General features: G+C 34.2%; 1 protein-coding gene across 6 annotated transcripts in view; it reads right to left on the bottom strand.

Annotated features, from left to right (window-relative positions):
* The window catches only part of Nol4 (nucleolar protein 4), a 241,456-nt gene that overhangs the window by 35,558 nt on the left and 183,516 nt on the right, over positions 1-22,382 (bottom strand). For all 6 annotated transcript variants that reach the window (XM_090353270.1, XM_090353268.1, XM_090353269.1 and 3 more), the window contains one exon: positions 14,945-15,058. In XM_090353270.1, coding sequence (XP_090209396.1) covers positions 14,945-15,058 — 114 coding nt within the window. The remainder of the gene's footprint in view (positions 1-14,944; positions 15,059-22,382) is intronic.

Raw genomic sequence — 22,382 nt, 5'->3', positions numbered from 1 at the left:
AATGAGTTCAGATGGTTAACATATTTTCAGTTTGATAGATGTTTCATTTAGTATGAATGTATCTCTGTCATTTATGAGACAAAGAGATATATATTAGTCTTCTGATGACAAACCTCATGAAATACAAATAAGTAACAAATGATGACAAATGAGTTAAATTAATATATTTGTCTTAATACTAATCATTTAATAAATAAAACTAAGACAATCTACACATAATTCCCTTTTAAGTAGAGCTAGAGATATTTGTATACTTTGCATTTATAATTTTCCTTTAAATTCTGTTCCTGCTATACTTCTGCTAATAACTTTTTAGTAGATATAACTCATTTACGTAATGATGAATTGTGTCCCTTCAAAAAATATTTTAAGGTTCTAATCCCTTGTACTTGCAAATCTTTCTTCTTATTTGTATATACATGCTTTTCAGATAACATCTGGCTATGGGGACTATATTTGGACGATTTCTGGTGATTTTATCTTGGATGGGTTAGGCACCACTCTGATAAGAAGAAAAACATGGCCAGTTTGGTCCATTTGTAGAGTGCTTGCCTAGCATGCATGAAGCCATGGGTTCAATTCCTTGGTAGCACATACACCAGGAAAAGCCAGAAGTGGTGCAGTGGCTTAACTGGTTGGGTGCTAACCTACCCAGGCCCTGAGTTTAAGCCTTACCACTAGGAAGAAGGAAGAAGAAGAAGGAGAAGGAGAAGGAAAAGGAGAAGAAGGAGATAGAAGATGACAATGATGACATTAATGCTAATGTCAACCTAATGAAATAGAAATATTATTAAAATGCAAATGACTGTCCACCAAGATCCCAAACCCATCTTTAGTAGGCTGACAATACTTTTTCTTTTAAGTGTACAAAATATGTTTGCATATATGCAAATTTTATAATTACATAACTTTAAGCAATCATCTTTTATGTACAGTACTCAGGTGTACAGGTACATTTGTATATTTGTGACTTAAAGTAAATGAGGAAAATTATATGCAGAATATTGAAACATACAAATATGTACATATACACATATATCTGTTTGTATGTGTGTGTGTGAGAGAGAGAGAGAGAGTGTGTGTGTGTATGCTCCATCCAGTTTACAATTAACTTCCTTTGTTTTTTTATAAATATTTTTTATTGTAATTAATAAAAGGGTTACATGATATTTGTCAGATAGAAGGTGCATTAATTCACATACATTGATACCTTTTCACATGTCTTGGTCCCCATTTCCCTCCCCCCCACCTCCCCAGCTTGGTTTTCCCCCCTTCCCTATCCAATTTCAAATAACCAAATACAAATATATCCAATATATCAGATAACAAAATGAGATACTGTAACAATATGATTTAACCAAGGGACAGCAAAAGAGATGAGAGATAACAGTACATTAAGGACAACAATCATTCATTATATGGCTTTTGTTTCAATATCCTGGAGGTCCTTTCAATTAGCTTCATACTATATGGCCTTAAGTGTCAAGTTTTTGCTCTATTGCAAATCTCTGCTAGTCGAGCCCAAGGTTTCTACTGAGTATGACAAATGAGGGAAACCATTGAGCCTAAGTTCCTTTGAGTCTGGCTTACTTCACTTAATATGATTTTTTTCTAAGTCTTTCCATTTCCTAACGAATGGGTCAATGTCATTTTTTTCTGACAGCAGCATAGAATTCCATTGTGTACAAATACCACAACTTGTTGATCCACTCCTCCACTGAGGGACATCTAGGTTGGTTCCATATCTTTGCTATGGTGAATAATGCTGCAATGAACATTGTTGTGCTAGTGGATTTAGTATGCCCTAGTTTCTGGATGGTTGGGTAAATTCCAAGTAGTGGAATTGCTGGGTCATAGGGGGGCTCTATGTTTAGCCTTTTGAGGCACTGCCATACTGCTTTCCATAGTGGTTGAATGAGTTTGTACTCCCACCAACAGTGTAGCAGTGATCCCTCCTGGCCACATCCCCTCCAGCATCTGTTGTTATTAGATTTCTTGATCCTGGCCATTCTAACTGGAGTGAGGTGGAATCTTAGCGTTGTTTTGATTTGCATTTCTTTTATGACCAGAGATTGTTTGCAACAGTGTCTAAAATTTTTTTTAGGAGAATCTGTGTATCTAGGGAATTGCCCTAGATACCCAGTATCTACTGTGGTGGATAGTGCTACAATAGGTGCCCAGTGGTATGTAATTTTCATTCCCTCTAGACATAAATTTCCTATGAAATGAGTAACTAAAAATTAGTCAGCAGTCGAATAGAGGAGAAAGATGGCCACCAGAAGGAAATGATATTCCTTCCACTATATTCATGTTCCAGTGTGCTGAAATAAATGAGTGTGGAACTTTCTCCAAAGCCAGCAGTGGCACTTGCATCTAGCTGCTCCAGTCAGCCTGCTGCTATGACAACTACACAGGGGCAAATGTCAGGTCAGCTCTCTGCATCTGTGCTGCCATATAATTGCTTTGTCAGAAGCCTCATAGCTGTCTTCATTTTGCCCCCAAAGAATAGTGTAAAGTTACTGTGGCCAACAAACTAAATGTTGAGATGTTCTTTGTCTGATGCACAGCCTACACTCTTGTTCCCTATCCCATTGCCTCTGTGTGGTGTGAACATCATGTTTATTGGGCTCTCTCACTGCATTTTAAATTGAAACCTTAATCCCAATGCCTACCTCTCTGTCTGGCCATATGTTACCATCTCCTAGCTCAGGCATTTTTACTGTGCTGCCAGAAATCTCATTAAGAAGCATTTTCCTCCTCAAGATTGAACGTTTTGCTATGTTATAGCAAGCCCACATACGGATACTTATTAAGTACCTACTCTCAACTAGTATATATTTGGAGAATATTTGGTTCTTTTAATCCTCAGAGGACATATAAAATTGAGTCAACCAACATTCTAAAAGATACCCAGAAGAATTTTCTAATATTAGCTAAGTATATAATCAATTAAAGAAATATATTGTGCCCAGTGCCATTTTTCTATGTGAGACTGTTTTCTGAATGAAAGTTTGGTCTATGAACTGCATCTTAAAATACATGCTTCTCGAGATAGACCTACAAATATATCAAGGAGTGGGACATCAAGTAGAGAACAACTAGACAAAAAGAAAAGCTAACTAGCAGTCTGGATGTGCTTTCCACTCACACACCTTGAAACCCTTCACTTAGAAAGAAAGCAGAAATAGCAAGGAGGAAGTGCATTTCCTATTTGTTTGATGTTCGGTGATGAATAATGACATACCTTACAGAATGTTTGAACATTCTAAGTGGGGAAAGGCCTATTTACATATACTTACTACAAACTAACTTCAAATACAAGCATGATCATATATACTATGCTGCCTGTACATTTTGTTCTACATTTAAAATGTTGCTTTGATAACTGAGTGGTAAAGAACTTGGAATTTAATCCAAGATCAGGATATTAAAATATCCTGGACAGATTTTGATGGTAAACTATGAATAACATTAGAGTGTAATATACTAAAGTAGTACCTGGAATTACAGAAAGGGCCACATATTTTCAAAAATACACCCAAATGAGAGATCCTATATGAAGAACAGAAGAAATCCCATTTGCACTCCAAGCAGTTCCCAAGAGAGGAAATTTTCTTCACACAAACTGAGAATCACACAGTATCTGGCAGCTTCCTTGAATGTCTCAAACTTGCTTCATACACACTAATTAATGATAGGGAAAAGCAATTGAATTAAACTAATGTGACCTTCTGAGTTCTACATCCAAAGTAATATTCAAATAATCCCATGCATACCGAGTGAATGATAACATTAGGAGTTGGAATTTATGAAGCATTCTGATTTTCACTGTTCAAGACATTACTCCGAAATCAATGATAATTTTTTACACAGTACTGACAGTTTTCTTCTTTTAAAGCAAAAAAAATTTCTATCTCTACTAATATATAGGAAACTCATGGAAAAAAAAGAGAAAGAAGGAAAGGAGGAAGGGAGAGGGGAAAGAAACAAGGGAGAACGGCAGGAAGGCAGGAAAGAAAACTAGTTGGAAATTAAATTAACAACTTCAAATATTTTCCTTTTATAAAAATAAGCATATCACTGTGTGTGTGTGTGTGTGTGTGTGTTTTCATGTTGTGTATCAAACCCACAGCCTCAGATCTCAAAAATGCCAAAATAAGATCAATATACAGGATTTTTTTTGGTCATAGTGGAGTTTGAACTCTGGGACTGGGCACTGTCTGAGCTTAATTGCTGACTTAATTGCTGAGATATTTAAAAGTTAGAAAGTATTTAGGATTAAGATAAATTCACAAAGAGCTATTTCCGTATCGAACTTTATGCTTCAGCTCTAAACACCATTTTGTACTTTGGTTTCTAGACTCTATCCAGAAGTCAGAAACATCATTTCTATTAAATGCTACTTAGGTTTTCATAAAGGAACTGATACTAGAAGGCTAACCATAAAATCAGAGATTAAAGCAATGTCCCATCCTGCCAAGTACTGAGAGCGTCCGCTGACAGTGTACTGTGTGTTCTTAAGTAAAACAGTCAGAGTAATATCTATAACAAGAACCCAAATGTTACTGGAGAAGTGATTTGGTTCTAATGTGGGAATCTCAGTGAAATTTGAAAATTTCATCATCAAAAAATGCTATTTTGAAGTAGCTTGTGTCCAAGGCAAAACAATTAAAAGGACCTGTTGGGAGCATGGCCTAGCATTCGAGAGCTGGCAAAACAAAACAATTAAAAGGACTTTAGAAATCAATGTGATATAAAATGTTCCACAGAAGCATGGTTTATTTCCTTCTGAAAGTACAAGAAATTGCACTTATAACTTTGATAGGCTAAAAGAAGTATTCTTTTTCATAGGTTTTTTTAATAGATCGTGAATAAACATAAACACTCGAGTCTTGTAAATACATAGAAGTTACTGGCTTGTGGAAGACCAAAAATAAAACGCAATTTCTTGACAAGACAAAGGACATTAGACAGACAACAGAAAGGGATCTTGTTCCTGAGAGCAGACACTTGAGGAATTTTTGATGGGTTAGTAATTTAGACCAAGTTGCTAAGCAAAGGCCAGTCTGATTTCCTTTACCATTATGAGAAGGAAGTAAAACAGAAGCAATTTGGTATGACCAGGGCTCCTCCATAGAAAAGACTTCACAGAATCACCTGATCCATAGATATACCTGTTCTTTTGCAGCAGCTAGGCCAGTACCTAAGCAAGTGTCAGCTCTCACACACTCAGTAGTAGTGATCATATACTGTCAAAGTATATGATCCATTATCATTTTTCATTAGATTATATTTTGGAATGATTTCCACCAAAGAAGAAAATCAGAACCATTTTTAGTTAAGGCCAATCTTCAGCTGTTTAGAAATGCCAGCTATGCAGAAACACTCAGCTGCCAGCATGCAGAGAAATGAAGGGAGTTTTGTGTTCCCTGAGGCTAATAGTCTCCTCATATTTAGTGTAAGTCTTGCCAGACATCATAAATCTCTTTGCTCAGTAAGTGGCACCCAATTTTTCAAGCTAGGTATTATTATCTAACTTCAAAATAAATGCTTGACTCTGGTTTGGTTTCCCCAGTACAAATAATGCTGTTTCATACTAAGTAATGATTTTTAAAGTGGGTAGATTAAAGGGAAAAGATGGAACAATGAATGAACAAATTATAAGAAAAAATTTTGAAAGTGAATATGTGTGACATAAACCAAGTATGTTAGATTCATCATTTACTTGCTAAGCCTAAAATGATTGGCTTTTTAAAAGAATATTAAGAAAGATGTTATCTTCAGAAGATCTAGTAAACCATATGTTTCTCTGACTTTGGCATTGGAAGTATATCAACATATCATGTTGAATTTTCTCTCTGAATTTAAACCACCTACTCATCTCCTGTCATTAAAACCCTTTGAAATTAATAATCTTGTAAAAAAAAGAGAGAGATCTAAATTTAAAATTAAAAAAACTAATGGGCCTCTTCTTAATAATGTCAGAATATCCAATAGTAAAGTAGAACATAAAATGGCAAGATAAAAAAATCAAGAATTTATGGCTTGTTTCTATCTTCTCAAGCAATCTAGAGAGGTTGGGGAAAAGACATATTATTTTCTAAATTTTAGATTCCCTTTCCATGAGAAGAGGAAGCAATCTGATCACATGTGTCTCACATTAATCTTAAGACATGAAGGTATGATGTGGCTACATCACCAGCTGTGTGCATGTGTGTGTGCGTGTGTGTGTGTGTGTGTGTGTGTGTGTGTGTGTGTACGCTGTGACCCCACTCTATTCTCTGAAGAAGGGACTGAAATGATATAAGAAATGTCACTTCTGTTTTCTGAGATACATAGTAAGATATATTTAATACAGAAAAATTGTAATTTGATGTTTATGTATGGGGTAAATTATTAAAATACGTTACACTTTGATGCTTCATGAACTGAGGTATGACACCACACAGAGGGACAGATATTCCCAACTCATAAATCTTCAGTGTGTCCTTTAATTATACAATTCTGTTGTGGCTGCAAATTGTCATCATTACTTTGAGGTATTTGCTCATCCTTAGGCAACGATGCATTTAAATAGGAATCCTAAAATTATAGGTGGTAGAAAAGTCCCCACCCACAGTGTCAGGACCTCATAATTCCTAGAGTGTCATTCACACCTTCCTACTCCCTGCCTCCTGAAATCTCCCAGAACTCTGGCAATGCCACTCTTCTTCTCCAATCTCTTCTGGCAAGGGCTTCAAGTTCATCTAACTTAACAGGATGTCCAAGAACCCAGGACATTATCCTCAATATCCCACTCTATCTTCATCCACTTCTTGCCAGGAATCTTATAATTTCCTAGCAGTAGCCATTTTCTTTGCACATGTCCATGTGTCCAGCATGCTCTCCTGTTAGCTTTCCTGCTTGTCAGGCTTTTGTATTTCTTGTAGTTTCACTCAGATAGAATAACTCCTCTTGGTTCCTTTCTTGGGCCCAAGGCCAACTATTCTAGCCTCTCAAAGCATTTGGGCAATGGCCCTAAAAATACACATATCATGATAATTTCACTTACGTTAATAGAATACAGCTTATTAAGAAAAGATACTGTGACTTATTCATTTGTATATTGTGACTAAAAATACCTCAATGAAGGGAAAAGGAGGAGAATAAAATACCCAAAGAAAGTGGCTCCATAAAAATAAGCCAAGAGAAAAGAAAAAAAGATTGTAAAAAAAGGAATAGAGTGAATATGATCAAAGCACATTATGTGCATGAATGGAAACATCAAAACAAAACACCTTACTCTGTACAATAAATATTCACTAATATAAAATGCAAGCTAAATTTAACATACACTTGTTCATTAGCTGAATCTGGCACTAGTAACTTCTCAGTGAAGCTTCTTTCTCCATAAGCATTCTGTGCCATTTGTTCACAGCAAAATATTTACTTCTGAGATACTGCTTACAATGCAGATAATGAAATATTTAATGAAATAGAACAATATCACGGGAAAAGTTTAAAACATTAAAGAAGTTATCCCTGAAGAACAAATTAGAATTCATATTTGAAGTCTAGCCACATTTTTCAGATACTACTATAAGAATACAAATTTATAAATTAATTAGTTTGCTCAGAAAATACCTACAGAGCTTTGGTCAAATATTCATTTTGGAAGCGCTGGTACAAAATATGAGGAGACCTATTTTAACCATGTTTCTCAAATATGTAAGATGCAAAATGAATCTAAGTTTTGAAGTCAGAATGATAAATATATATTAAAGTTATATGAGTGGTATTTTATAACATATGAAATATTTTAATTGGATGACTATTTTTTATTTACTTAAACTGTGTGTATATAAAATTTTGTATCTTCATAAAAATTAATAGAGACTATTTTCACAGTGACTCTAACCATTTCGAGAAACAAGATGCTAAATTTCCAGTTGGGAAGATGTTCACAGTTGAGCCCAAGTGGCTCACAGCTGTAATCCTCATTACTCAGGAGGCTGAGATCTGAGGGTCAGGTTTCAAAGCCAGCTTGGGCATGAAACTCATATCTTCAATTAAACACCAGAAAACCGAAAGTGGTGTTGTGGCTCTAGTGGGAGGGTGGTAGCCTTGAGCTGAAGAGCTCAAGGATAATGCCTAGGCCCAGGAGTAGGGAGGTAGCCTTGAGCTGAAGTGTTCAGGGATAGCGCTCAAGCACAGAGTTCAAGCCTCACAACTGACAAAAAAAAAGCTGTTCACAATTAAGTCTCTCTGGATTGGTGCAAATCACTTTGTACTTACAAACGTAAGGTCCTACTGCGATGGTCAAGGTGTTTAATACTTTCTATATATATATAAAAAAAATACCTATGTTCTTTGGGAAGATGACGCTTGATAAATACTACCAGGCAACTAAAGATCATATGAATGCAGGAAAGGCTAAATATAAATCCATCAATGAAACTGAAGAATAGCAAGTACACATACTCCCATGATGTGTGGGAAATAGCATATTTATAGGTAATTAAAACTGATGCAAACATACTGTTTTGAAGGCAACTTGGTCCTGATCTTTTGGAAGCATTCCATTTGTAATAAGTCATTGAAGTTCATGGTATCCCTATTCTTATGAATTTCAAATATTTGACTTACAGAGACATCCACATTAAAAATGAATATTAATGTACATGAGATAATAGTTAACTTGGCTGACAAATGACTGATAGCTATGAAACACAATTGTGCTACAGAATTAAAAGACCAAATAATCTGTGTTTTCGCTTCTAAACCTGGGGCCTAACTGATACAGCGATTGACAGCCAGTGGTTTTGTCTTTGCGACAAGTAATTACAATTCAACTCTATGTCCTTATTTTTTCTTAGCTAATACATTTTATTTTCTAGGCTTTTTAAAAATATAAAAAAGAAAATAAGGAAATGAAATGAAAGAAAAAAGATGGGCATAAGATTCATTTAGGATGAATGAAAAACATTGAAAATCTGAATGTTTTGAGTTTCAAGTTGAATCTCTTTCAAATGAGAAAGAACTAAGGTAGAAAGATTAATTGTCAAGGCAAAAGATGCAAGAATTCATGATTCTCATTCCTACATTCAAATCCTAGCTGATTTGTCCACCGCAATGGTTCTCAAAGACAGTGTTAGCATCCCTTTGAGCTATTTGGCAACTCTATAGCAGCTATTGCTGTCATTCAGTAAGTAAGGGGTGGGTGTCTGAAGAGCCTGGGGCTTTCCAGGCCAGCTCACAAGACTGAATACTGTCCCTCTTCTCATATTGCATTATTGTCGGAAATGTCATCATCATATAAATCTAAGTAAGGTCGTACTATGTCCCACCAGAAACATACCAACAGTTTCTTACATTTCAAAAGGTGTGTCATTATGTTTGATGTACCTTATATAAAAACTGAACTATATAAGTTGAAGGGAGGGGTGGTTTGGAGGAAGGTGGTGGAAGGGGATGAATAGGTGACAATGTACTCACAGCCTGACTTTTAGAATTGCAACATTGTACGATTACTTGATACAAATAAATACTTTAAAAAATTGTGTCAGTAACCACTGTGAGTGACTACATATACATGTATGATAAGGCATGATATCTGATGCCACTTCATGGATTTAACATACAAAGGCATCCAGAAATGACCTCATTAGGTCTTCTAATATTCCAGTTTTCTCACATTTCCATATTAAAACGCATGTTACACCCTTACATATTGCTTTGCTTTCATGCATTATTTATATTCATATCTGATACAATATGCACTTTTGTTGTGATCATAAATAATTTATGTTTTTAATATAAATTAAATATCTGCTTTGAAGGTGGAGCATGTCTAAGTAATTAATTTGCAACCATGCTGTGTTTGATAAGGTTAGAAACTATTGTTCAAGGTCAGTAAAATTCTAGGAATTCAAACAGGCTCTAATAGGCATATACCCCTAACTTATAGCTAAAATCCATCAAAGTTAAAACAAAAATACTCAGAAAACTAAAGTCCTTATTTTTCATAGGAAAAAAGTAGATACACAGAGCTTGACCTAATGCTTAAAAAGACTTAAAAAAAACAAGGAAAGAAAAGAAAACCCTTGATGTTCTTTGACCCATAACCTTCAATTCTCAAAGATTATCTTTAAAACAGACAAGATACACTTTTCATATGTAAATTACACTCAGAGTAGAACCACATTTAGTAATTTATGAAAAGGATATAATGAAGTATTAATAGACTTTAAAACTAAGCTTCATAAGATTCATAGTGGTAGACAAGGTACTTATAACTTAATGATACTGTGCAATACTTCCAAGGAAGCATTCTAGGAAAAAATTTTAGAAGAAATTGTATTGTAAAATGAGGTGATAAAATGAGCAACAAAAGTATTTCTTCTTGATGTGTGTATCTATTCCTTCTCAAGTGATCAAAACTAATCTTATATAATTAAATTTTATTTTCTAAACATAATAGATAACAATTTTTAAAAACAAGTTGATGATAGGAGTTGACTTGGATCCTGAGCAATCCTGTGACCTTGTGAAATTTATTTCACTGTTTTCACTCTCGTTTCTTTAATTCTATAAAAATTATGATACATTAATAAATCTTCTAAAAACCATCACATAGTATGGTATCCAGTAATGCTCTTACTTCTATTGCTACTAATACTTTTATGTTAATGAATATATCAAGATCTATTTAAAGGAGATAACACTTCAATGAATATTCTATCACAAGAGTTTAAAATTTATAATGCTACGTAACATGTTTTTATAGAATATATTTTGTCTTGTGGTAAAATATTTTAAAAGACTCAGTGGTATAATTTTCCTCCAAAATATTGGATGTGGAATGGAAAATGCTGGACAATAAATAGCTAAGAAATCTTAAGCATAGGAGCAGCAAGGAAATATGAGCTGGCAGGCCACAGAAAACAGATTTCTAGTCGACCCTCACACTGGTTAAATTTATGAATAAAAACTTATTGAAAAAATGTTGTTTTCAATTTGATATTTGTCAAAGTTCATAAACATCAGTGGAAGGACCTTCATCTACAAAAAGTGAAATAAAAGATTTCTTATTCAAACACTAGCCTGATCCAAGTGTTTCCATAGTTTTCCAATGTATCACTGACAAAAGCTCTTTGTTAAAACAGTCACCATATCTATATTTCAACCTCAACACATATACAATTACATTTCTTTTCATATGTCCTGCTCATCAATGCCCTAAAGAACAAAAGAGAAATAAAGAGACATAGATCATAGTTGAGCACTGTGAAAAAGAAAACACTAAGGAACCATTATGAAACTACATATATAAGTCTTAGGCCACTAGCTTATTGTTTCTCCTAATTTCACAATTCATCAGCTTTTAGGACTTGATTTTCTCCTCTCTTGTCATAATTACAGGTAACCAACATACCACCCGGTACGCACATCTGACTGTGTTTATTTTAACAACATCAAATATATCACATCATCGTCCACGACTGACTTCCCATCTGTCCTCCTCATAGCACAAACTGATAACCACAATTTCTTTTCAAGGACAAGATCTGCTGAGCTGATACTAAAAATGCTTTTGTTCATTACATTTATATCATTCCTTCTCTAGAAACATAAAATGATTTGAGTGAAAAAAAAGGGAGACAAAAGCCAAGAAAATAATTGTACTCCAGAAAAGTTTTATCTTAATCATTCATCAAGCTTATGAATAAAATATATGTTACGCTGCAAAAGCAGAAGAAAAGGTATCAGTAAGAGAAAAACCACTAGTATGTAGCTGGGTATAATCTCACTCATTATTCTGACTCCTCAAAAAACTGTAATAAGAACGATGAGGTATATTTGTTTTTAAGGACAAACACTATCTAATACATACAGGAAAACGACAGGTCCCATCCTCCACCCCATATATTTGAATTATGGCATAGTATTATAAAAGTGAAGTCTTACATTGATCATCTTTATAAACTGTCACAGTAAGGAGGGATTTCTTAAATAATATATAAATTCTAGACTACTCACAACAAAAAGAAAAGAAAAGAAACACATAAGGGACTGAGTTCAGTGGTGGGAAATCTGATTCTCAATAAAGTAGTAGGTGCCTGGCCTTGCCACTTGATTGCTTTGAGGGTGAAGTCTGCATAATAATGGGTTTCCTCTAGATCTGGGTGCAAAATAGATCTTTAAAAATGAAGAATTTAACACATTCTTAAAACCTTGTATGTTCATAGCACAAAGAGCTTTATAAAGTCCAATTAATTCATCAAGTTTCATAAACTCTGAAGGACATATGTAATTACAGCTATCCATACAACTAACCACTGGGTTCAGATGTGTGGCTTAACAGAAAACAGATGTAACCATTCCGTTTTGGAACTTGTATCCACCCGCAGGAAGTGAGGACTAATAAGGAATATCAGAACCATTGAATAATTCTGACAATTTTGAGCTGGGTTAAGACTGTATACCATGTGATTTCAGTGCCAAGATCATCAAAGATCCCTGGCTATTTCTGTCGGTCAAAGATTTAACTTCAGTTATATGTGGTTTCCCTACAACTCCATGTGTGAGTAGAAAGTAAAAATCACATGGCAGAATTCGTATTCCATGCCAAAGGAAACTCACAGAACTGATACTAAGAAGAAATAATTTTGGATTAAAATATTAATTATAAATTATGAATCAATTCTCACAGGGTGTAAACCAGTTTTCCTAACGAAATGAAACACTTTGAGAAGTCAGTGACCTTTTTTTTCCCTATTTTCTTTTTTTTATTGTAATTAGTAAAAGGGTTACATGATATTTGCCAGATAGAAGGTGCATTAATTCACATACATTGATACCCTTTCACATGTCTTGGTACCCATTTCCCTCCCCCCCCACACCCCCCACCCGTCTTGGTTGTAATCTGGAACCCATACAGAATCTGATTTTCTACTTATATTAGAATGTTTTTTTGAACAAAAACTATTATTTTCTAGCAGAAAAGTACCTTGTTGCAACACTAACAGCAAAAAGCAGACTGATGCATCCCAGTGCTTGGGCTTTTCCTTTAGAAACAGGTCAGTGAGAAATACTATGGGATCACAGAAAGACTCCAATGTCAGCTGAGTTTGCTTATGTGGCTGGCAGCTTGCTTGAATCATCTCACCTCTCTGAACCTGTTTTCCTATATGTTGATGAGGATAACAGTACATACTCTCAGGGAGTTGTTGACAATAGTGAATAAAAAATTCTATAAAGTGTTTCATGACTTTCCAATAAACAGAATATAATTAAAATTTGACTAGTGTACTGAAAAGCATTCTAGGGAACAGACGAGGAGAGATACATCAAGAAAAATGTAATAATTCTAGAAATACAATGTTTCCATTTCTGGAATAACTATCTCTTCTCAAATGAATTTTACTTCAAAACTCCTATTGCATACATAGTACTATTAGTGTTTTTTCTAGATTTATTCTATATAGTGTTATAATTCATTTTATGTAAAATAAAATTTACAGATATAATAATGAGTATTTTCAACTGACATGTGCGTGTTCATAAGTATGAATAGCATAATTAAAACACTCAACATAGTCATTTTTGTGGGCGAAAATAGGCTAATGTATCATTTTTAATCACTAAAATCTTCATCTTTTGCATTGGTCAGAATTATGACTACATGACATTTTAATGATAATAAAATTAAATATATGGTTATTCTTAAAATTTTTAAATATGCTAAGTCCGGAATGAAAAGACGTTTATTTGAAACTCACTACTCATGAGCAAAACAAAATTGGATCAACTTAACTTTGTATTACCAAGCAGTAGATAAATCTGTAGTATATTCCTGTTACTTGAGATATGCAAACCATATTCAAGATATTAGATATGCTATGATTTCATATGTATACATTCATCTAAGCTGACATGAGAAACATAATGCATTGAATTTATTGGTGGTAAAACCAAAGAAGTCAGAATAGGCAAGTTTAAAGTATATATTGTTAATTCATTTCTTTGTTATAGGTAATTAATAGAAGAAACAGAAAAAGAGAAGAAAATGCCATTGCAGAGATGACTGGGGGTAGAGAAAGGTCATGCAAGCTTCAGTTACAGCTCATTAGTGAGACACTAATGAGCAATGCATCAAAATATGCACACTTCTTCATTAACAGACATACATCCTTAGAAATGTGACACAGAAAGGTGATGTACAAGTGTAAATTACATGATTAGTCAATGGGAGAATTAAACCCAAGATATGGGTTTTCATTGCACATTCTTCCCATTTAACAGCTTTCTAATTATTCAGACTTACTTTTCAACTGGCATTAGGATCACAGGAAATGAAAGAAAGGTTCAATTTCATTCAAAATGAACAAAATTAAGTTACTATCATAAATGATGAGAAATGTTTATAAACCTGTGACAAATGATCAGTTAGGCCCTCTAAATAAGTAATTAGCCTTCAAAGTGGACACAAAGCAATTATAGCTTAGCTTTTCTTTTTGCTTTTCTCAGTGCTGAGGCTGAAACTCTGGGTCTGGGTGCCACACTGTCCCTGAGTTCCTTTTTGCTCATGGCAAGCACTCTATTACCTGAGTCACAGCACCACTTCCTGCTTTTTCTGTGGTTAACTGGAGATAAGAAACTCAGGGACTTTCCTTCCATGGCTGGCTTTGAACCGTGATTCTCAGATCTTAGACTCCTGGGTTGCTGGGATTACAGGTGTCAGCCACTGGAGCCTGGTTTATCACAGCTTTCCTACTGCCCATTTTCCCATTATAGGACAATTCTGTTGTGTGAGTTCCAAGGATGACTTGAGCATTACATGGTTTTCAAACTCAAATGCATCACAGAAAGACACAAAAGCAATGCCTTTGTGAACTTTTGATCCAGACAAGGGGTTGTGCTTGTCTATGTCCTCTGGGGCAGGGAATGAACTCTGCCTCATTACCTGCTGTTTATCCAGGCGTATCCTCTTGGCAGCATTTCTGCTCTCACTCTCGCAGGCCGAAGCCAAGATACTCTCGGCAACTGCTGAAGTAAGGTGGGAAGGAATAGGTCGAGACTAAAAGAAAAGAGAGAAAGAGGATATGAAAAATTATTAACAGTATCACTATCAGACTGCGGCTACCGCTGGAACTCAGGCAACCATCCACGTGTGCAGGAAGACCATTTATTTCCACTGACTGTATTTCAGTCGAGGGAGGAAATGGAAATTGTAAAGATGAAAAATGAAAGCTAGTTAGAGGTTAAAGCTGTAATCACGACAGACATCTATCATCCATTCCTTTAGCTCCATCTTATTTAATCTCCATTACATTGGAGTTTGCAAAGGGCATGGCAAAATTGAGTAATGTGTACAAATAAAATACACCCCTTAAGCACACACATACACACACACACACACACACACACACACACACACACACACACACACACACAAAGACTACACATAACAAAATACAACCAAAACAGATGACAGTGGCCTAACATGATTGAAAAAAACTAACAGACACACAGACCATGTTAAACAGTTTTAATGTGGATATTATGGATATTAACAGTTCTAAGTGGTAACCACAACTGAGATGACTAAAGTGCCTCAAGATTCGTTCTTTAAATATGAATTGTTAGTACTACAATAATTTCTGTATACAAATAGTTTGATATTTAGATAGATTTGCCTTTCTGTGTAAATGCATATTATTTTATTTATGAAGTATGGGTTTATACAAATAAGTATATAGCTGTACATTGCAAATGACTCTTCTATATAACTCACATGAAAATTTAGTTAATCTCTCAAATAAGCTAATTAGCAATAAATTATATGCAACTCTCCATATATCTGTGGTAATCATAGTTTTCCATTCTTTTTTCCATAATTAATTCAAAACCATTGAACTGAAAGATTAAGTATTTAATGCTATAGAACAGTTTTAATTAACATAAGAATGTGTTAGATAAGAAATAATGTGAAAATGAAAGCACATGAGATAGTAAAATAGTGTGAAATTATAAAATTAAACTTTTGAGAAATTTCTATCATATAGGGATATCTCACCCAAGGGTTTTCAAAGCCTCAGTCCAAAATATGTATGTGGTTATTAGTTCCTAGAAGTCTATAAACTTAATCAGAGCTCTTCAAATTTCTTTGTAAATGAACATGAACTTGCTTGTACATGCTTCATTTTAGTAATCCTGTCATGTAAAATGTGTATGGGCAAATTGAACCATAAGGCAATGTCTTCAATAATATTCTAGGACAGCTGAATTCAGACCCCAATGTTTGAATAGACTCGCCATCTTCAGTAGCACTTTTGCAGCAGCCTGCTCTGTTCTTGTGTGACCTAGGAAGGAATTTCTGCATATTTCTACACATTGCCTCACTGCTTGCATGTGGAAAGCAGCTTCTGTAAGCAGAAGCAGGGAAAGGACAGGATCTTCATTTGCTAATAACCATGTGAGATATTTTACCTTTGGCTGGATATTTTTGACAATAAAGAAACACATTTGGAATGCTATTTTGTGTGTTTTTTTCAAGATGGAAAGAAAGAAACCCCTGAAATGCTAGAGACTATGCCACAGAAGGGTTTAGAGAGACAAATCACTAGGTCAGGACCACAGCTTGGGAAACAAAGGAGAAGACTAAATGAGCCAAACCTAATAAAGCATTGACTTGTTATGAAACAATGGAAGTGTAATTTAAAAACTCGTTTTGTTTCTCTCTTTCAATATTTCACCAAGTCTGTATACAAGGTAGTTTGAATCTGATTCAAATCTAGAACTCTGTACTAGACTATAAAATCAGAATCTTAATTAAAAGATACCTACAGCTTTAGTGAGCACTGTAATCCAAATCATTTGGAAATGAGCTGTTCTACCCTACATGACCAAATTTCTAAAACAAAAGTGTTACAGAGAAAGTATAATCAAAAGCATTCCATTATATAAATTATGCAAATTATTTGATTGTATTATTCCAAGCAGGAAGAATTCCCACATGCATAATTACATTATTAGATCCTTTATATGGTCCCAGAAATTGAATTATAATTAATATCAACAATGTACCTTATAATTCAATTATAGAATGCAAGGACCTACACTTCTATTTTATTACTTGAATTGCACTCTTTATCAGCTTTCAAGTCGAATTTAGTTATCTAGAAAGCTATGAAATGTTATATAAATAGCTATATTCATAGGCACACAAGTTTCTTCAACATATAAAAATTTGTCCTTTACAAATGATAAAAATAAAATATTTAATTGTTTTAGTAGTATATTCTGTCAATTTAAAAAATTTTTATAGATGAAAATGACTTTTACTAAAATGGTAAACATTTCTCATTAAAAACTATATTGAAATTCCCTCTGTAAAAATGACTAGGACTGCAAGATTTTTCCGAGAAATGCTAAATTGGCCTATTTAGAGACTAAAAGAATTTTCTGCTTAATTGGATATTAAGATATTATGGATATATCTTTGCTATATCAATATTTTGGAACAAAATTACAAAATAAAGCAATCCCTTTCTTATAGAGTGAGAAAAGCAAAGGAAAAATATATGATAAACTATAAAGTTATAATTTTGAAAGTAGAGTTGTTCTAAATTTACTGTAGAACCATAAATTGAAAACTATAAATGTACAACGAAGTCATTTGGCACATTTTTTTTCTTTGTGGTTTGATGAAATTGAAATTCAGACAATTTAAGTAATTTACATAAGGACAGTTCAATTACATTTGGGAGCCTGCTTTTATATCTCCAAATCTCAATTACCTTTTCCTTTACATTCTGCTTAGTTAATAATTTTACATATTACCATTGATAAAATAAAAACTTTTGAAACAGACATATTACATATGTCTATATTATCAGTGTTTCAAGAAAATCGGAGAGAAGACCAGTGTGAACTAATAAACCCTTTAACATAGATTTTTCAAAAATGTCTGTATCTAAAATGCATCATCAAATGTTGACATCCATGTTAAAACCTACTGACATCTTAATTTTAATTTTAGCTAAATATTGGAAATAACTAACTCCTCTTGAATACTTAAAATGCTTAGAAATTAATGTAAAAGCTTAGATCCTACCAAACAATGCTTAGATCCACACTTTCAGAAAGAAAAACATTCAAAGGGATTATATAATTTTTCCAAGATTATGTATCAATATGCATGGAAAAATTCAAATATATATAAGGACAAATTGGAAATCATCCACAGAAGGGGTTTATTCACATTTTACAACTCAGTGAGGTTAAATAAGTTATGAAGAAAAACTTTTAAGAGATAATCTCATTTTTCTTTTAGAGAAAGAATATGTTAAGATCATTCTGATTATATATATATATATATTTATATATTTATATGCCTGTCCTGAGGCTTGAACTCAGGGCCTGAACACTATCCTTGGGCATTCCTCAAGGCTAGTACTCTGCCACATGAGCCTCAGTACCTCTTCCAGCTTTTTCTATGTATGTGGTACCGAGGAATTGAACCTGGGTCTTTGTGCATGCTAGGCAAGCAGTCCTGGCCCCTCTGATATATTTTTGTTTTATTTTTGGTCTGATATATTTTATAAGGTAACTGAATTTTTTCTCATATCTTTCTATTAAGTTTTAGAAAACTTTCTCTTTCAAAAATATGATGATTAAAACGGTAGCTTATCTAAATTTTGCTAAAAAATCCAAATGATCCCATCTATATTTATGGGAATTTAGAAGCGCCAAGAAATTACAGTGCATGAAGTATAATCATGTTTAGTTTCATGTGCTAGGTGGGAATGCAAGAGCCAGTCATGTACACTCATGCTAAAAATCCCTTTTCTTCTGATGATCCAACAGTAAGTGTAGATGCTGCCCAATAGATCCAGAACTCAGTTGTGCTGTTCCTGGTTAGAAGCTGTTTCATTTTTTTTTGTAATTAATAGAAGGGTTACATTATATTCACCAGCTAGAAGGTGCATTACTTCACAAAAAAAGATAAATGCTGTTTTAATTTGGAAGATCAAAATTATATCAAATACAAAATAGCTTTTCTAATGAAATATTCGATTATATGGAACTTCCCTGAAATTTCACTGCCTTTGAAAAGGTATAAAAATAATTTTATGAATAAAATAAACCATGCAATGATATTTAAAAAAAAGCTGTTAAACATGCAACTCATTCGTTTATTCTTCCTGCATAATTGGCTTTTATCCATTTCCCAAATTAGAAGTGCTCACCTTCAAGAAAGCAAAAAGGAAATCAAGTCTACAATTCTACCAATTCATCATAGTAGAATTTGTCATTACTAACTGATATGACTTCTGAGAAGCATCGTTGGATTCCCAATTTCTGTCACCAGATTCCACATTTGAGCACTTATTCTAATATCATTTTTAAGTTAGCTATGTCAAATAACTGCAGGGTGTTCTAAAGCTAGCATAAGATTTTACCAGAGACAAGGACTGAAGGATCCTCCCTGCATTTCTGAATGGTTATGACAAACAAAGCATGCTGAATAACTGGAGATACGAATGTTTTGAAAGAAAAATCAAATGTAAGCAGTTCAAATGTAAGTTATGAAGAACAGGACATGGTGGAAGATATTTTAGGAGATACGTTTTTTGCTGTATTTCTTACAAGAGGATTTAAAACATGCCAGTAAACACTTATATAATTACACACTTTCTACAATCTTTCCCTAGATTGAGAGATTTGTTTTATATCTCTTTCCTTGGTTGTAAGCTAATGCCTCACTAATTAACTCTTCATAATTAGCCCTCAATCTCAACTGGGATCTGAGCTGAACTTTCCCCAACACTGTTTCTATAGTAATAATTATCAAGTCTCAAGTCAGTGTGGTTGTGTCCTCCAACAGATGGCTAAATGGTCACATGGAGCTTTTGGAGTTTAAAAAGTCGCATTATAATTGGAACTTAAGATGTGTTTGCTGTTGGCACCATATAGAAGTGTCTTTCTTTACACATGAAGTAAAATTTATCACTACACCAACAAGCTAGACTCATATGGGGGTTTAACATGATAACCTAAATATATTAGAGTTTTCTGAAAATTTTTCCATATGTTTAAGATGCTGCTGGATATTTACAATGATAGGAAATGTCTTAAAAAGAAAAAAGCCCACAAGAATTAAGGTAAAGCTTGTGGGGTTAATATGGCTATGCTCTCTACATCAGTGTGGGTACATGAAGATTAAGTATTTGATAGGGCCAGTTGGGGAGAATTTGAGACATCTACCGAGGGTGTAAGCAGAACATGCTCTTTAAGGATAATTAAAGTAAGTAATTTGGTATTCTGAATGTAGATACCTTTATAGACTAAAATTATTATTCTAATCTTATCACTTCAAAAAATTCACAATTAAGAATTCTGTGACTTGTATGACCCATACACACAATCTCTCCTAAAAACATGGTACACCCCTGACTACAGACTTAATGGTACCATTGTGCAGAAAGTGTCAGCTCTTCAGGGTTTAGTTCTGTTGTTAACCAGTGGCTTTGTTCAGAGACGCAGTGGAGTAGGGATGGATTAGTCAATTTGACCTGGATCTGTAACCATCTACTTGCAAATCTATGAATACTTTTGTGAGTTCATGTCTCCAACTTGTAGTTATTCTCCTGGGGACTCATTAATTCTACTTTTCTAAATGGCAAAACTGTGGTTCAGCCAGCAAATAATGAATAGGTAAAATAATGTCCATATCTTACAGACTTCCCAGAAGTTAGGAAATTTAATATTCATTTATGCATTAAAATGTATTTAAGGATTACCTGTCAGAAATGTGCCAAGTTCAGAGACATGAGCACACATAATATCCAGACAATGTCTACTATCACAGTTTGTATTGCAAGCTACTATGATACCTACTATATAGACTTTAATGCACAGGCATGAAAGTTTTTATCATAAATTTATAACCTTTTTCAACAATTTTAAAATTGCAATATTATAAACTGAAATATTTTTAAAATATGCAGCGTAAACTCAGTTGGTAATGAAAGTGACTTGTGAATACTTATGGTCTTTCTTGTTTTTAAGTTGCATTCATATTTACATATTTTTCTACAGAAATATTAATATATTTGGAGTTTTTGTTGTTTTGTTTTGTTGGTTGTGGGGCTTGAACTCAGGGCCTATGAGCTGTCCCTGAGCTCTTCAGCTCAAAGCTACTGACCTACCTCTGGGCCTGGGTATTGTTCCTGAGTTCTTCAGCTCAAGGCTTGAACCTACACTTGAACCACTTTAGCTTTTTCTAGTGGTTAATTGGAGATGAGAATCTCTCAGTCTTTAGTCCCTGGGGCACTAAGATCCTCATTGAACTAAGATCCTCAGATCTCAGCTTCCTGAGTAGCTAGGGTTACAAGTGTGAGCCACACTGCCCAGTTAGAAATATTAATATATTTGTGTCTTTTTTTTTCAGTGCCCTTATGCAACTCTGCAACAAGCACAAGCATATCTACCATGTCCTAAAATTGAAAACTTCTAAATCTTGTGTCATAGATAACCCAAGATTTCAGATAAGGATTGTGGGGATGGATAAAGGAGGCGTTCAACTGCCTTTAATGAAATTTTGATGAATTGTTAAAACACTGATCTGATCATTCTCACTTAAACTCAAGGAATCATGAAAGTTCATGCCCAGTACTAGAGGTAATAGAGATGAAAAGAACTATTGGAGGTCTTTCAAGGGAGGTGAGACTTAAGAGGATTCCTCTTACACAATGAGTTGAGTGTGTGTGTGTGTGTGTGTGTGTGTGTGTGTGTGTGCAAGCAGTCATAATGCTTCAATTACTCATGGCTGGCTACTTGAGCAACACTTTTACTTTCGTCTTTTCTTGGTTCATTGGGAAATGGAATATCTGAGACTTCTCTTTGAAACTCAGAGCTGCATACTACTGAGTAGCTAGGATTCACAGGCACGAGGAATGGATGCTGGTAGATTATGTTTTAAGAAGTGATGATGGCAGCATTTCCTAACATTGGAACCTGTCTGAGAGACAAGCTTATACAAGGGAGAAATACAGCTCAAAGATAAGAGAACAACAAATGTCTGCTCTTTCAGCTCATACCTGGCCAACCATGGATAAATCCTTGGACTTCTAATTTTCCTAAGTTACCTTCCCAGACTAACAGAAATCAGCTGATGAAATTTACTGATGCAAGCAGAATATAAACTAATTAACTTTCATGTCTTTCAGTGAAAAGCAATTCATTTGTGAATTAATGGCTTAAGCTTTAATTTTGAATATTTCTGCCTATGAAAAAATCTTTCAAAAGCAAGTGGTTAGTTAATAATCCTTAGTAATTGATATTTGAAACACAGTTTGGACAATGCCATCTGACAATTTGATCAAGAAATAAGACAG

The sequence above is a fragment of the Megascapheus bottae genome, chromosome 19 (genome assembly GCF_031878675.1).
Source record: "Megascapheus bottae isolate mThoBot1 chromosome 19, mThoBot2.hap1, whole genome shotgun sequence".
NCBI lineage: Eukaryota > Metazoa > Chordata > Mammalia > Rodentia > Geomyidae > Megascapheus > Megascapheus bottae.
This window is presented reverse-complemented; position numbering and strand designations above follow the sequence as displayed.